The sequence below is a fragment of the Myotis lucifugus genome, unplaced genomic scaffold (genome assembly GCF_000147115.1).
Source record: "Myotis lucifugus unplaced genomic scaffold, Myoluc2.0 scaffold_1, whole genome shotgun sequence".
NCBI classification, from domain to species: Eukaryota; Metazoa; Chordata; class Mammalia; order Chiroptera; family Vespertilionidae; genus Myotis; species Myotis lucifugus.
Genome location: NW_005871049.1, coordinates 849105 through 866497, shown reverse-complemented (window position 1 = coordinate 866497; position 17393 = coordinate 849105). Strand labels below are relative to the sequence as shown.

Sequence of the window (17393 nt, the reverse complement as noted above, 5' to 3'; positions counted from 1 at the left end):
CTTCATTCTGGACATAGCAGCTAGAATGATATATTTAAAATGTCAGTCATATCATGTTATTCTTCCATTCAAAACCCTCTAGTATCTTCACAGCTCACCAAGAGTGAAAGTTCGAAGTTCTTCTAATGGCCTATAAGGACCTCCATTACCTGGCTTTTTGTTACCTTCTAGCTTCATCTCTACTGTTCCTTCATCACACCTTTCCACTCACACAGGCTCCCTTGTTCTTTCTTGAATAAGTTAGGTACCCTCCTGTCTTAATATCTTAGAGGTTGATGTTTTCTGTGCTGAACTACTTTCCCCAGGTATCGGTCTGATCCCTTCTTTCACCCCCTGCAGGTCTTTTCTTAAATATTAACTCGGTGCCTTTCCTTTCTCTTCTTTATTCTGTTCTTCCCAGAGCTTATCATCTCCCATAATACTTTTATGTTTTATTTGTTTATTATATGCCCCTCAATTAATAGTTGCAAGAGCAGGGCTTGTTGTCATAATTTGTGCACGTTATATCTTTAGCACTGTAAATATACGTGAACAGAATAGGCACTGAATAAATATCAGGTGAATGACTGATGTGTCCAATGGGAATTTTCTAGTGGTCTCTCTTGGCCCCTCTTCTCTTCTCACTAAACATTCTCCTTAGGATAATCTTACTTACTCACTAGGTTCTATTTATCATCTATATGTAAAGGAGCACAAATATTAATCTCCAACCTAGATTGCTCTGTTCTGATCTCCTTAGCCACTTACCCATCTATTGCATGGCATCTCAAAATCCCATTCATGTCCAACTCAACATGCTCCAAGTTGAACACACTCCCGTTCCTTTCCTTTTCAATCCACCTTGTGCTTCTCTTACTGGGCTCTCTCTCAGAGAATGAAATCAGCATCTGCCTCAGTCTCCATCCACCTATAATCAGTCATCAAATCTCACTTGTCCAAGTCTTCCTACTGCCAGCATCTTTGTTCAGAATTGCACCATCTCTAACCTGGATTCCTTAGCTTCTGCACAATCTCTCTGACGTAGGCTCACCCTCTGCGAGCCCCTCCACCTCATTTCAGCCGGGTTGGCCTTTTGAAAGGACAGGCTTTTCAGGTGCATTGCCAAGTAATACCCTCCCAGGAGTCCCGCTGCCCTCAGGACCAATCTCAAACTTTATTACCTGGTCTACCAGGCCCACCCCCCTGACTTCTCTCACTCCCTTCTGTCGTCTCCAGCACAGTCCGGCTGGATCCCAGTCCCTTCCTCATGTGCATCGTGCTCTCTCATTTCTGGGCCTGTAAACGTGCTGGTTTCTTGGCATAATCCCTTCCTTTCTCAAGCTTTGATCTCTCTCTCCCCATTTATTTACCTTGAAAACTTCTACTGATTTTTTTTTTTGGACTCAGCTCATGTCAAGTTTTCTAGAAAAAAGAATCCCCTTGACCCTCCAAACTCGGTATGTGCCTCTTCCAAGTACCCCCCAAACACCCTGCTGTAGCAGATTTAATGTGTCTGTATTCTCTCTATTGTCTGTGCCTAGTGTACAGTCTGGCAATTATTAAGCTTTTGATTAATATCTGCTGCATAAATTTGAAATACATAAACAATATATTTTCATTGTAAAAATATAATCAGGATGACTATTCAGATCATGAAAGTGATTACCTGATCATTTGAGGGATAATTCTATCTCTGCCTCTAACTGACTGTACAATTTGGTAATATTAAATTCATTTGAAACCTGTTTACTCATATGTGAAATAAGAGATAGGAAAGAGGTTTCCTTCAGGTTAAAAAAATCAAAATTGGATGGGAGTTAATTTGACATATTAAAGATATTGGAAATCACGATTGAGTAAGTTCCCAACTTATAAAGTGACATTTATCACCAGAATAATCCATAACAGATAATTATATAATTAGCAGGTTAGCATTTCTTATAATGAATTTTTTACAAGTGAGGCATCAAGCAAACCCAGTAGTCTGTATGATGACTAGAATACACAACAATTAGTCTTCATATATTGTAGCGCAATGGAAGAAATTGAAATATATAATTCTGTTTAAAAGTCTAAGTCTTAATAACATAGGACACCTTGAAATACAAGTGGCCATTTCTGTTACTGTTATGGAGTACATGGATCTGTGGCTAGGAGAATTAAATGTAAGGCATCGATGCCGTAGAACATTTATTTTTAGAGAAAAATGATGCATGGCTTTAACATTCAGGTGTTTTGCATACTCTGTGCTGAAATCTGGCTGATATCCATGTTTAATGCATATCTTGGAAAGGGTTCGTCTCTTAAATCAAGACAGAGCCTGCCTGCCAAGTGCTGGCATGTTAAATGGATCACTAGAATGTCACCATCTCAAGGGTATACTCCAGGAAGGAAGATTGGTATCAAATGTTTATGTCATCTGTAAAGCTAAAGCAAGCACAGCCAATTGACAATATGTTGTAAAAGGAGAAATACAAAGATTTTTATCTGAAGTCTTGCTTGGAATGTGAGTGGAATTTTCTAGATTAACTCCTGTCAACATTATTCATATATCAGGTTTGCTCCTCTCTTTCATATATATATATATATATATATATATATATGATCATTTTTAAAGTGTTACAATTACAGCAGCTGTTTTTCAGTCCAAAGATATGACACAGTAAGCAGCCATTGAATAAACATAACCTACTTTGAGGTGTGAGAGCACACTGAAACGCTTTATTGTGGCTTATAATGGCATCCTAAAGGAAAATTTCAAAACCATGCACATCGAAGGCCTTGTTCCAACTCATCAAAATTGTTCAAAGCAGTATTCAGAAGCCACATGTGAAAACTGTTTGAAATGTTCAGTTCTGAAGGCTCATTTGACTGTCCGTCTTCCCTTTGCAAAGTGATACCCTGTTCCATGCCTCTGGCTGTTACTTGGTATTTATAGAACCCCATCCGCATCTTGGAACATTACTGAAGACATACTCGAAGATCAGTGGCAGAGACTGTCAGCTATTTTCCATTCTATTTATATGAGCTTAATAAACAGTAAAGGGCCCGCCTGGTGTCAAGCCAATAGAGTAGTAATGTAGCATGGAATTTGCTGTAAAGTTTCAGATTTGGATAATCCTACTACTGGTGTTACCAAGTACTACAGCTCCTCTGTACCATGCTTAGAAATAGAAACAGCACTTTAAAAATATTTTTGGCACTCTTTGAGCTTAAAAGGCAAGTGTTTTAATTCTAACTGCCCGATCTTATTGTTTAACGAAGTACTGAAGAAGACTGCCAGCCATTCAAGAATTCTTTACCTAGAACTGTGGTTCTCAACCCTGACGTCCTAGACACTGACATGCTTTCTGACGAAGCAGTAAGGGGGGTTGAGTCCTAGACAGCACGTCAGCAATTGTGCACACCAATGGGCATTCTAGTGGGATTGTATTACATTTCTAAACATCCTAGTCATGCAAAAGCTTATATAGTTGTTCATCTTAGAAGTTCTTCTTTCTCCCTTTAGTAGTTTTTCAATTAGAAAATGCCAAATGCATAGGAATGAAAATTAGTATATTGGGATTTATAAGTGAGGTCAATAACACCAGAAACTAATACAAAATAATATTGACTATAAACTGTAATTGAAAAATAATTTTTAAAATATTTTTATTGATTTTAGAGAGGAAGGGAGAAAAAGAGAGAGATAGAAACATCAATGATGAGAGAATCATTGATCAGCTGCCTCCTGCACGCCCCCTACTAGGGATCAAGCCTGCAACCTGGGCATGTGCCCTTGACCAGAATCGAATCCAGGACCTTTCAGTTCGCAGGCCGACACTATTCACTGAGCCAAACCTGCTAGGGCAAAAATAATTTTTTTTAAGTTGAAAAAAAGGAAGGGTTTTAGAAATAAAGTAAATCTTAAGTGGGCAGATTTCTGATATGTAATTAAGATAAAGGGGAATTTGTTCCAAAAGATGTGAGCAAAAATGGAAGTGGCCATAATATTTTTCAGGAAGAATGATTGGCTTGTGGTGGTAGAGGTTCAGTGCCAGAAAATAATAAGTGATACATTTTGAAAATAATCTAAGTACAGATTTCTTAAGAAGGACATTGATACTCGTTGGATAACAATTTTTCTCCAGGCATCATCTCATATGCTACTCATAATAACCCTCTAGTGTTATCTACTCTAGTATAACATTATCCAGTTAACATCAAATTATATTTTTACTCAGTAACTGTTCTGAAAAATGAAGCTTAAGATAAAAATATTTATGCAGTCACTTTTGCTTGTTTCTTTTTATCTACTCCGTATAGGAAAACCATGTGCCTTGTTTTGCTCACCTGTTGGAAAAGAACAGCCTATTCTTCTGTCAGAAAAAGTGATGGACGGAACTTCTTGTGGATATCAGGGACTGGATATCTGTGCAAATGGCAGGTGTCAGGTAAGACGGTCTAAAAGGGAGAACATATATGCTGAAAGGGGGCTGTGGGACCCCTGAGCAGCTGCCGAATATGGTGGAGAGCTTTGCCCTAAGATTCAGAAGATGTGGATGTTGTCCTGACTCAACTGTGATCTTGACCAAGTCTGATCTACTTTGTATAATGTAGGGTGTGGACTAGATAATCTATATTATCCTTTACTAGTGGAAAGAATATGAGATTTTTATTTCGTTAGTACTTATTATAGGTCTAAAATTGTAACACTTTGGTCATTTTAAGTCAAAACATTGCAGACCAAAAATTCAGGCACTCCAGTTCTTCATGTCTGGTGTCCAAGACTGAGCCATGTCATGAAAACTAAAGTCAATCCTACCACTTACTTAATATGAAAGCACTTTATTTTTTAATGGTTTTTTATTGATTTTCAGAGGGAAGGGGGGAGAGAGAGAGAGAAACATTAATGTGAGAAACATTTATTGGTTGCCTCTTGTACACACCCCAACTGGGGATCAAACCCATAACCTGGTCATGTGCCCTGACCGGGAATCGAACTGATGACCTTTTGATGCATGGGATGATGCTCAGTCAACTGAGCCACACCAGCCAGGGCTGAAAGCATTTTAAATCCTATATAACAAAAGCCTAAAATGCTAAGTGTCCGGTCAGCCATTCAACCTCAAAGCGTAATGTGCTAATGATATGCTAAGGTCGCTCAACTGCTCGCTATGATGTGCAGTGACCACTAGGGGGCAGACACTCCAACCAGTAGGTTAGCTTGCTGCTGGGGACTGAGTGAAATGGGCCGGACACGCCCTGGAGCCCTCCTGCCGTCCCTCCCAGGCTGGCCAACCTCCTGTGTCCCTCCCTGGCCCCGATCGTGTGCCGGTGGGGTCCCTCAGCCTGGCCTGCACCCTCTCACAATCTGGGATCCCCTGGGAGATGTCGGAGAGCCGGTTTCGGCCCGATCCAGCAGGCCAGGCTGAGGGACCTCACTGGTGCACTAATTCGTGAACTGGGCCTCTAGCCTATATAATAAAAGCCTAAGCGACCATTACAGCAGAATGAATGGAACAACCAGTTGCTATGATGTGCACTGACCACCAGGGGGCAGACGCTCAATGCAAGAGCTGGCCCCTGGTGATCAGTGCGTTCCCACAGGGGGAGTGCTGCTCAGCCAGAAGCCAGGCTCATGGCTGGTGAGCGCAGCTGCCAAGGCATCGGGAGCCTCTCCTGAGGCTGCAGCAGCAGGCACAGCAGGCCGTGATGAGCGCGAGTAGCACCCGGCCCCAATTTGGGTCCCTCTCTGGCCGCCTGCCGCTTGGCACTGCTACATCCCTTGGGGGATGTTGGCAGTCAGACATCCCCAAGGGATCCTGGACTGCGAGAGGGTGCAGACCTGCCTGAGGGACGTCCCCCTCCCCACCAGTGCACGAATTTTGTGCACCGAGCCTCTAGTTTTTTATTTTTTATTTTTTTTATAAATATATTTTATTGATTTTTTACAGAGAGGAAGGGAGAGAGATAGAGAGTTAGAAACATCGATGAGAGAGAAACATCGATCAGCTGCCTCCTGCACATCTCCCATTGGGGATATGCCCGCAACCAAGGTACATGCCCTTGACCGGAATCGAACCTGGGACCTTTCAGTCCGCAGGCCGACGCTCTATCCACTGAGCCAAACCGGTTTCGGCTCTAGTTTTCTTATAACACTTAAACATTTCATTTTCCTCTGTCTTCTTTTTGTTAAATTTTAATTAAATTTATTGGGGGTTACATTATTAATAAGATTATATAGGTTTCAAGTATATAATTCTATGATACATCATCTATATATTGCACTGTGCACACCACCCACAGTCAAATCATCTTCCATCACTATATATTAACCCTCTTCACATTTTACTACCCTCCCAACCCCTTTCCTCTGATAACCACCATACTGTTGTCTATGTCTATGCGTTTTTGTTTGTTTGTTTTTTTTAATATATTTTATTAATTTTTTACAGAGAGGAAGGGAGAGGGATAGAGAGTCAGAAACATCGATGAGAGAGGAACATCGATCAGCTGCCTCCTGCACACCTCCTACTGGGGATGTGCCCGCAACCAAGGTACATGCCCTTGACCAGAATCGAACCTGGGACCCCTCAGTCCACAAGGTGACACTCTATCCACTGAGCCAAACCTGTTAGGGCTGTTAGTTTTTCTTGTTTGTTCATTTGTTGTTTTCAGTTTTATATCCCACATAAGAGTGAAATTATTAACTTTTGCTCTCTGATGTATTTAATTTAGTATGGTGTTTTCAAGAGCCATCTATATGATCTTCATCTACTGCATGCATATGTGTGCTCCTCTTCATTTGTCATTAGAAAGGTAGAAATTCTGTTAAAGTGAGGATGAGAAGCATGGTGGAAAGAACCAAGGCTAGAATTTGATAGTTATAACTCTGCCACTGCCTCAGGTTGGCTTCCCTGGGAGATTAATGTGCAGGATGTTTAATGGCAAGTGTTTTCATGATAAACATTTATGTGGGGAACGACAGGAGGCAGGATTGGGCACAGGGAGAACTTGGGCTGGAGTGCAGTCACAAGACCTCGGCTGACAACTTCACAGTTGTCCCCACTTGGGGTGGGAAAAGGCTCTTTTTACCTGCAGCATCTACGAGCGTTTGGACGCAAACTGTCTTTGGAGAGAATGTGACCTTGGGAAATGAAGTTTTCTTCAGACTAGGTAATTTCTGAAAAGGGTTGGTGGCTGAGAGCCATCAGCTGATAAACTGCCCAGGCATGGGAGGGAAATCCATCCTTTAGTTATGAAAGAGCATCTGAGCAGAGCAGCACTGAATCCATGACAGCCACTCGGAAACTGTTCTTGGGAAAAGCACTTGATAGGCGTGCATCTGCGAACTACTCCGCAAAATGAAGTTGTTGGACCCGTGGTCATTGCTTTTTGTGTGCAATACACTCCTTTGAAAATTGGATGGGAAGTGTCCTTTTCCCCGCCACATACGCTCACACACCAAAATTTGAAAGCAATTGCAAGCTATAGATGGATCAGTCTGGTTCGATCGAAGTCTATGGACTTCTGGATAAAAACTTGAAAACAACATGAAACTTAAATGCTTCACCAGCTCTGAGATTCCGTACTTTTCCAGCGTGCTATGAAGTTTAAAGCGCAGAATCATGTACTAACATTGACATAAGAAATGGTTTTTAAATTACATATTAATTTCCTTTATTCTTTAACAGAATATGGCAGTAATATAAAATGTATTTTTTCATTTATATGTAAAAATAAGTCATTGCAGATACTTCTACATATTTGTTTTCAGAATTAAAATTATGTATGTTGTATAATTAAAGCTTTTAATTCAATTGTGTCATTGCATGTAAACCTGTCAGATTATTGTATGTCTTAAATGAATTTACTTTTCAAGAAAAAATTTTCCAACTATATATGCCACATACAATAGCCTAAATTACTATGCTTCTTATTTAGCAACGTTGTATAAGCCAGATCTTTTACAGAGTTCCTAGCTAGACATTAAAATTACAGCAACAACAAAAAAAGTATGCATAAGTGCTATGAGACTCTGATGATTAGAATTACATTAAAGTCCTATGAAATGGATTTTGACTTCTAACAGCTTTGGAATATTTCAAGATTCTGGCTTTTTAACTAAAATGCTTCATTCAGTCTTTCAGTATAATTAAAAACATGTTCTCCCTCCCCCCTCTCGCCCCCCCCCCCCCACACACAATCTTCTATATGTTGGGTTTGGCTTGAATGTCGTTTTATCACAAAATGCATAGCACCGAAGCTGAATATAGAATTTTCAACTTGGTGAGTGGACTAAGGAGGGCAATTGAAAATAGCGTTCTCCCAGCGACATTTCCATGATGGCAAAGGGTAGGGAAAGCTCGACCTCGTTAGGACCTCGTTACCCCTCCATCTCCAGCAGCCAGTGGTACCTCAGGTACCCACCACCACTTAAACAGCATTGCCTTTTCAAAGTCATTCATTTTCAACTCTTGGAGCATATTTTGACAAGTGTGGGTATTTGAGACTACAGATTACAAAATATGAAATTCTTGATTCTTATCTTAAAAAAGGCATGATTATTGAGCCATGGCATATGTCTATCCCAGACTTTTATTTTAGGTTTACAAACGTAATATTCCAGTTACAAGGGTTAGACAAAGGAGAAATTATTAAGTACTAATTTATTGTTTTTAAAGTACTATTTATTGGGTTTATTGTATTTTTCCAGGGTACAAGCTGGGGGCTAGGTATAGAGCAATAAAGGTGCTTTCATTATTTCAAAATCACTCTAGAACAGTGGTTCTCAACCTTCCTAATGCCGCAACCCTTTAATACAGTTTCTCATGTTGTGGTGACCCCCAATTTCATTGTTACAAATTGAACATAATTAAAGCATAGTGATTAATCACAAAACAATATGTAATTATATATGTGTTTTCCGATGGTCTTAGGCGACCCCTGTGAAAGGGTCGTTCGACCCCCAAAGGGGTCGCAACCCACAGGTTGAGAACCGCTGCTCTAGAATCTACTCTAATTTTTTTGTCATTTGTATATGAAAGAAATATTTTTTACTCACCCCAGGACTCCCAAGTCTTTTCATGGCTCTGCTTAGTGAAGTTCTCCCATACCTTGGTTGTGTTTTGAGAATTTCCCGTGGTGGCCACCTCTTTCATCTGGAGACATTCCCTTTATTCCTCTCTGAATAAGCTTTCATTTGCTGATCAGAGTTTTCTGCTGATGTGTTGCATTGTCTACCTCTTGACATGGATACAGTCCTTGACACAAGGAAGGGTGCTGTATTATGCAGGTTTCATGTGATTTTTGCTCTCAGGATGTTTATCCTGCAGCTGCATGTTATCTGCTGGCTTCCCTCACTGTAACACCACCACCACCAACCACAGCAAAAGACCCTGTTTTTGTTTCTGTTTTATTAATATTATTTAAATCCCTCTAAAGTAATTGTAACTTATAAATGGATGTATCCTCAGTCCATCTTGCAACTCCTATTTAGCGATAAGATCCTACTATTTATTTCTGACAGCATTGATAATGATAAATTCTGTCCTTTGAGTATGCACAACTTTGCAAAATGTTGTTATATTTTCTGCACATGCATGGGAGACCAACATTATTCACTAGAAAAGAGTCAGTGATTTAATCTCAGAAGATTTGTATTAACACCGTTTTTCTGGGAGTATATAAATATAATTCCCCTGTGGTTTATATTTTCTTGCAGCAGCCACATTTGTGTGCTGGATGCCAAAGAAGACAGGGATAGAAGTTTATTCATGAACTGTTGTGAAAATAAACATTTATTTGCTTTTCAAAATAATTAATATTTAATGTTCAATATTTACTTTGAAACCTTAGAAGTGAAGCCATTCATATAATGTAGTATATCTACTCTATTTTTGAGTAGAGTGAATTAGATTAATTATGTTATGTTTAATAGAAATGTCACTGCCTTTGGGATTTATGTAAATTGCATTTGTGTCAATAATACTTTATCAAATTGCTTTAGGATAGCATTTAATTTTAATAAAATAAAAATATTCTCATCACTATTCTGCTATTTGATCACTTTTAGATAATATTTGACATGAGCTTGCTGTATTGGTTTGCACCAGAGAATATGACATTTTACTAGTTTGTCAATTAACTATGTCTAGTTTGTAGAGACTAGGCTTGTCCTAAATTAGAGTTAAAAAAGAAAAAACTCACTTTATGATGTACTGCTATTCTTTTGTTACAGAAAGTCGGCTGTGATGGTTTTTTAGGGTCTCTTGCAAGGGAAGATCATTGTGGTGTATGTAATGGCAATGGGAAATCGTGCAAAATCATTAAAGGAGATTTCAACCACACCAGAGGAGCAGGTGAATATATTTTTATATTTTCAAAATTAATAATTTGAACAATCTTTGGGGACAGAGATTACATTGAACTTGACTTAGAAATCGCAGTTCTGAGTCTATTGAAGACTTTGTAATGGGTATTGAATGATTTTTCATGATGACATACAATACATGTGATATGAGCCAGAAATTCTAACAAGCCCATTTCCCAATAATGAAAATATGAAGTCATCTGTTGTGCATTTAATAAATTGGAGCAGCAAGGGAATAATCTAATTTGCATTGGCAAATGTTATCAGGTTTCCACAGGCCTTATTCTCCAATGCAGAGCACAATGTCTCACAGAGAGTAATGATTTGTAATAGCCTGAAGCAACTATTCAGAGTATTAGACTTCAGGTTTTCAGCTTTCCATTGTCTTTATTTTTTCTTAACGTGTTTACTAAATTTGAAGGGAATACATTGTTGGAAACAGAGAGTCTGTGGCAGTGTAGCATGGTGGGAACAATAACAACGGGGAGTCAGAAGATGAGGGATGGTGTTCCTGATATATTAATAGTGAGGAGCCACCCTCTATTCTTTTGTTCTCTCATCTATAAATACTAATTAATACTCAGGGGCTATGAGGATGAAATGAATATGGTTGATCTATATCGTGTGAGTTTTAAAGTGATCCACAACAAAAAGTAAAGTACTAGTAACCTATACTGACATATCATGACCCACAAATATACTTTAGAAACATCAAATGCTTTACACTCAGGTCCTCAAGCTTACTGGGAGGGAGCACATATTTCTGTGTTTACATTAGCACATATTTCTGTGTTTACATTAGTTCAATAGGTAGATGTCACTGGACATCTACCTATTGAACTATCTTATTCTTTGTGATTATATTTTCATCATCTTTAGGATGCACATATTACATATATTAGCTTTTTCCTATTTTCAATTTCTTTCTTGGTCAAATACCAAAAACCCTGAGACTAAAATACATATTCGTTTTAATACAAAAACAAGCCATTTGTTTTTGAATGATCAAGAAAACTGAGTTCATTCTAGATAAAGGAATCCTTCAGAAGAGAATATTAGACATAGCCCTCTGAAGTCGAATGTAAGCATATGCTAGGCCCCAGCAGAATAAAAGATAACATGAACGCAAGATTTTTGAAGCCTAACCATAACCAAGGTCCAGGGTAAGGTACAGATCAAGATCTCAGTCTCAAAGCTGTGAAACGGGCCTGTGAGTCAAAATCTGCCATAATCCACTTAGAAAATTCTAAAGCTGTGACAGCTCTCAGACTTTCAGCTAAGAAGTTCAGATATAATAACTTTTTCAGCCTGATTTGGTGGCAGAAATATTTGTAGTGCAGAAGGTCAAACGAAGTCTGAAAGACTAAAGATGTAAAGACACTAGAATTTTTGAAGAATCTTCTTGCATGGTTATTTAGCATGCATGGGAACAGTTCACTGAAGAATACTGATGCACACTCAGCACTGATATCTTTCATTGTACTAACACTTGATTTTTTTCACCAAGCATAGAAAAGAGAAATACTAGTTAACCAACCAGTAATGTTTATCATTCTGACTGTAGTTATGTGAGTACATTTTTCCAGATTCCTATTTTGAAAATTGTTTGTTTTTATTGCACTTTAATTTTAATTTTGTTCATTTGTTTGTTGGTTGTAGGTAAGCTACATTAAAGGCATCTGTTATTTGGAAAATGTCTGAGATTCCTAAGATATTGGAATTATCAGAGACTAATAATATTACTTTCTCCCTTAAACTCTATGCCAGTTTCACGTTGCTCACAAGAAAGAGACGGAATTCTTAACTTGGCCCATACGAATGGTCCTGCATGGTGTGGTCTCTACCTGTCTCTCCAGCACCATCTCTCATTAAGGTCCCTTTCCTTCTGTAAGCTACAGCCACCAGGTTTCTTTTAGATGCTCCCATTGACTTTGTTCCCTCCAGCACCTTGCAGTTAAAAATATGGTTGTTAGCTTCCTGTTAGCTTTGCCTGGTTAATTCCTAGCCATCACTTAGATCTCAGTGCAAGTGTCACTTACGCATTGAAGTGTTCCCTGAACAGCCTCCACCTCCTCGCACTAACAACCATATTCATAGTCATATTCAAATTCATATTCATTCATATCTATATGGTGTAGCTCTATTCGCATTTGTAATTCACATTCATTAGTCTTTACTGTCCCACTTTAAGGTCAATGAGAAAAAAATATCCTGGCTATTTTTGTCCAGATTCTCAATGACAGGCTGGCTATTTTTGTCCAGATTCTCAATGACAGGCATTGTGTCTGATTCTTTGTTAATTTAATTAACAATGAAACATTACATTATATCAGAGGCTTCATTTATTTGTGAATTTAGGAATGCTGTGTTCATTTCTCTTGAGACAATTTTATCCTTACGGTTTATGGACTTCCTAGAATTTCTTGAAGGAATTGCAGCCTTTTTTGGTCCAGTTGGCCATGCACACTGTATATATTGTATGAGTAACACATGTGCAGACACATGTGGGTGTTTCGGTCCCTGTGCTCTATTTAGAGTTTGCTTAGTCATTTTTGTTGGAGCTAGAAAATAAACTTAAAAGGAGTTCATTTTTTTTCTTGTACATTTATCATGTCTTTCATTATAACTTGCCTAGCTAGGAGATGATTTTTTAAAGGAATTTTTAAAGGTAAATTGTGTATTTGGCCAATTGTGGAACTAGATAGTTATCAGTATACACTAAGAAGAAATGAGCATAAAATGTGTTCTTCTTAGTATAAGAGCTAATGATACCGATTCTGTGTAAGGAACACAGCTCTTAGACCGTTTGTTTGTGTGTTTGCCATGGGAGTAGGAGTGTCATAGTGCCATAAATTCTATTCTATAAAATAGTAGCAGTGGGTCATAGCTGGAAGTGCACAGTGGAATCAGACAGATCTGAGTTAAAAGCTTGGGTCAGCTAATTACTGACAATGCGGTGTTGAAAAAGGGATGAAGGCCATTATATAATTAAGGTCTCATGCAGATTTTTTTTTCTGCCTAAATTTATTTTCTCATCTATTATGTGAGAAATGTAATATTAAAACAATGGTACCTTGGATGTTATCATTATGATTAAATGTAGTAATTTATGTAAATTACCCATAATAGTGACTAGCACATAGTGTTGCTCAAAATATGGCATTTTTCATTGTTACTTACCATGAAAATAATGATTGCTATTGGAATTTTAAGATGGCTGATTAATAATGGATCTCTGGCTATAAAATAGGATGGGATTTTCCTATGTAAAAAGCAAGCTGTCACAACATGAGGACACAATTTATAACAATGATGTCACAAGCTTTATTTCAACTTCTAAGCTCATTGGTAGCCACTCTCATATTCACTTCTTTAAAAAATGTACAATCTCTCCCTAACCGATTTGGCTCAGTGAATCGAGTGTCAGTCTGTGGAATGAAGGGTCCCAGGTTTGATTCCGGTCAAGGGCATAAACCTTGGTTGCAGGCACATCTCCAGTAGGAAGTGTGCAGGAGGCAGCCGATCAATGTTTCTAACTCTCTATCCCTCTCCCTTCCTCTCTGTAAAAAATCAACAAAATATATATTTTTTAAAAATGTACCTTCTCAATTGTGCTAAATGGCTTATTTACTGAAAAATATCTAGGCCCCCAGTCATTAGCTATCTTTTTTCAAATGTCTTTGCTTAATATTTTTCTTCCTCTCTTCTTTAAACTCAGTTTAACTCACCTATCCTCCAGCCCATTCCAATCGAATAACAGAAAATTGCTCTGGATATGACTGTAAACTTAGCTATAACTATTGTCCTAATTTACAACATACCTTTGCCTTTACAGCTGAACCCAGTTACTACCTCCACTTGCTGCTACCCAGTCTTCTTTTTTAGCATCCTGACGTTCAGCATCTCCAGACACATAGCTGAATTCATTTACTGAGAGATTAGCAGTCATCTCTTGATTGTGACATCCGGGCCCAATCTCCTTTATCACTTTTCTCTTCGATGTTGCTACAATTTATGATGCAATTGACCAACCACTCTTCTTGAGATATTCTAATCCAAAATAGCCAGATCTCCTCCTTCTCAGGATTATTCCTTCTCTATATTCTTTCCTGATTTATTTTTAACCTCTGTCAGTAGGTTAGAGTATCATCCCCATATGCCAAGGTTGCGGGTTCGATCCCCGATCCCTGATCACGGTACATGCAAGAGTCAACTAAGGAATGCATAAATAAGTGCAATAACAAATCAATGTTTCTCTCTTTGTCTCTCTCTAAAAATCAATATATAAAAATTAAAAACACACACACAGATTTTTCCATTTAAAACCAAACAAACATAAAAACATCTCTTGCCAGTGGTTCTGTCAGTTGGAGCGTCATCCCATGCACCCAAAGGGTTGTGGGCTTAATTCCTGGGTTTCAGGCTCCATCCCCAGACGGGGTGCATGCGGGAGGCGGCCAATCAATGTCTCTCTCTCACATCTATGTTTCTCCCTCCTCCTTCTCTCTCTAAAATCAATAAAAAAACACATCCTCGTGTGAGGATTTTAAAAAAGCCCTACTATGACTGTCACCAATGTGGAGTTCTTGACTTCTCTCTTGATTTTCTCCACTTACTTTCATGGCTTAAATGATTATCTCTGCAAAGATGCCTCCCAAAGGGACTTCAGTTGTCTGACCTTTTTCTGGAGTTCCAGATGGTCAGAGTTCTTACTGGATGTTTTTACTAGTGCGTTACACCATTTTGTTAAATACAAATTCCAAAGCTGAGTTTATGATTCTTACCACAACTTAACGTCCACTGACTTGTAAGCAATGGCCCCATTCTCACATAAGTAATAATAAAGCATTGAGTTCAGTGTTTGTATTCCCACTTTCTATTGGTTCTCAAGTTCAGAATTTTTTTTTCCCCTTCACAATGCCTTCTGAAATTACTACCTTGGCCTCTACCATTCTTGGGTTTTTACATTAGACTTCTGACACTGTTATCCACAACTGCATTGCTGGGTCTCTTGCATCCTGCTGTCGGATAAAGCCTTTCAAGCCAGGATCTGATTACCAAAGATAAAGCCTCTAACCAGTATCTCATTACCAAGTTGCTTGCTATAGAATGTTCAGTCGCTGCAAATTGAAAAATTCAGTGCCCAGGGCATACTTTAAAACTCTCTTATTCTGTCAGAATTATTTTATTCATGTGCTCCTAAGGATACCACTTGCTCCTTTACTTGTTTTTTAAGTAGTATTTTAAAAAATATATTTATTGATTTTTTTTTATAGAGAGAGGAAGGAAGAGGGAGAGAGAGAGACAGAAAACCAGTAAGAGAGAAACATCATTGTTTGGCTGCCTCCTACACACCCTCTACTTGGGATTGAGCCTGAAACCCCGAAATGTGCCCTGACCAGGAATGGAACCTATGACCTCATAGTGCATGGGTAAATGCTCAACCACTGAGCCACACTGGCTGGACTCCTTTACTTTACATACAGTGAACTCCTTTTTCCTTTTTTTGAATTCCTTTTTCTATATCTATCCATATCCTATCTGTTCTTCAAAGATATTTCATCTACTTCTTTGTGAAGCTTTCCTTGACTATAAAAATTGTTTTCTCCTCTGAGTCATAGTGATTCCGGCTGAAGTCAGTGTTTCTCAAACATGAGTAATGTATCTCACCATTTACAAGGGAAAAATAAAAAGTAAATCCCACTTTTGTGAGTTAAAAATAGCAGCAAACCTTTTGAGTGGTGATGTGATCAGAGAGGAGGGGGCAGTTTAAACCACATGATTTATATTCTTTAGCAGGGAGTTAACCATAACATTTTGCATATGACCTTTTAAACTTAATTTTTGAAGTTTTATTTAACTTATATTTATATAAGGTATTTCTGCCTTATCTTTCCTATTCAGTTGAGTGCAGAGACCTTCCTTCTGTGTACAGATAGGCAGTAAGCATTTGTTTCTATTTTCATTGCTGTCTATTTGTTCATGTAACAAAAAGATAGTGCCTGTGAGGTTTGGTGTTACTAGCAATGGTTAGATTGAGTAAATAGCGTTCGCTAATGGAAATTATGATTCTAAAAAACATAATTCCAGCCACTGCCACCAGGTGGGGCATATGCTACCTTTCAATATATACCAAATACAAGAAACACTTTCAGGAATTTGAATAATTAATCAACAGCAGACAATTCTGAGATTAACTTTGAAATTAGACTTCTATTAGGTATATGAAGCTACACAAATATACTAAGAAAAATATTAAACATTGCAATAAATTTATGTATCTATTTATTTTTAAATTTATCTTTATTGTTGAAAGTATTACAGATGTCCCTTCTTTTCCCAATTAACCGCCCCCTCGAACTTGAACCCACGCCCCCCCTCAGGTTTTCACCACAGTATTGTCTGTGTCCATGGGCTGTGCATGTATGCATATAAGTTCTTTAGTTAATCTCTCCCCACCCGTTCCATCCCCATCCCCGCCTTTCCTCTGAGATTTGTCAGTCTGTTCCATGCTTCTATGTCTTTGGATCTGTTTTGTTCATCCGTTTATTTTGTTCATTAAATTCCACATATGAGTGAATATAAGTTTAAAGCTAAAAATTTATCTATACTATTCTTTATTTAATGAAGTCTTGATTGTTACCTTTTCTGCACATTCTCTCTTCTATCCCACATTATCTTATCATCTTATTTCACTTCAAGCTTTATATTCCTAAAATTCTGCTGAAAAACCTTTCCTAAGAAAGAGCGAATTGTGTTTTGTGTCTAGCTGTCGGACACCTTCCCAGATGACACTAGATTGCTTGGTGTGGCCTTACACCTACTTGTGTTGACCCCCAGTTTCACAACCCTTTGTGCGTCTCCTCCGGGAGAGGCTGGTACGCTCAGCTACTCCGGGACCTGGTGTCCTGCCAGCTGCAGTTCCGTCTTCCCTGCACTTTCCAACTTAAATGAGGGCCCCGAGCAGAATCGGAGGCTATTTGCTCTGTTTCTACCTGGGCCGTCCCATTGTGCTTTTCTCTCTCACCATTCATAAAAGTGGAGTTGGACATAAAACGTA

The 17393-nt window shown here is 38.5% G+C and overlaps 1 protein-coding gene across 1 annotated transcript in view; it reads left to right on the top strand.

Annotated features, from left to right (window-relative positions):
- The window catches only part of ADAMTS19 (ADAM metallopeptidase with thrombospondin type 1 motif 19), a 164822-nt gene that overhangs the window by 94686 nt on the left and 52743 nt on the right, over nucleotides 1-17393 (top strand). Inside the window, exons 12-13 of the mRNA XM_006081588.1 lie at nucleotides 4285-4412; nucleotides 10202-10322. Coding sequence (XP_006081650.1) covers nucleotides 4285-4412; nucleotides 10202-10322 — 249 coding nt within the window. The remainder of the gene's footprint in view (nucleotides 1-4284; nucleotides 4413-10201; nucleotides 10323-17393) is intronic.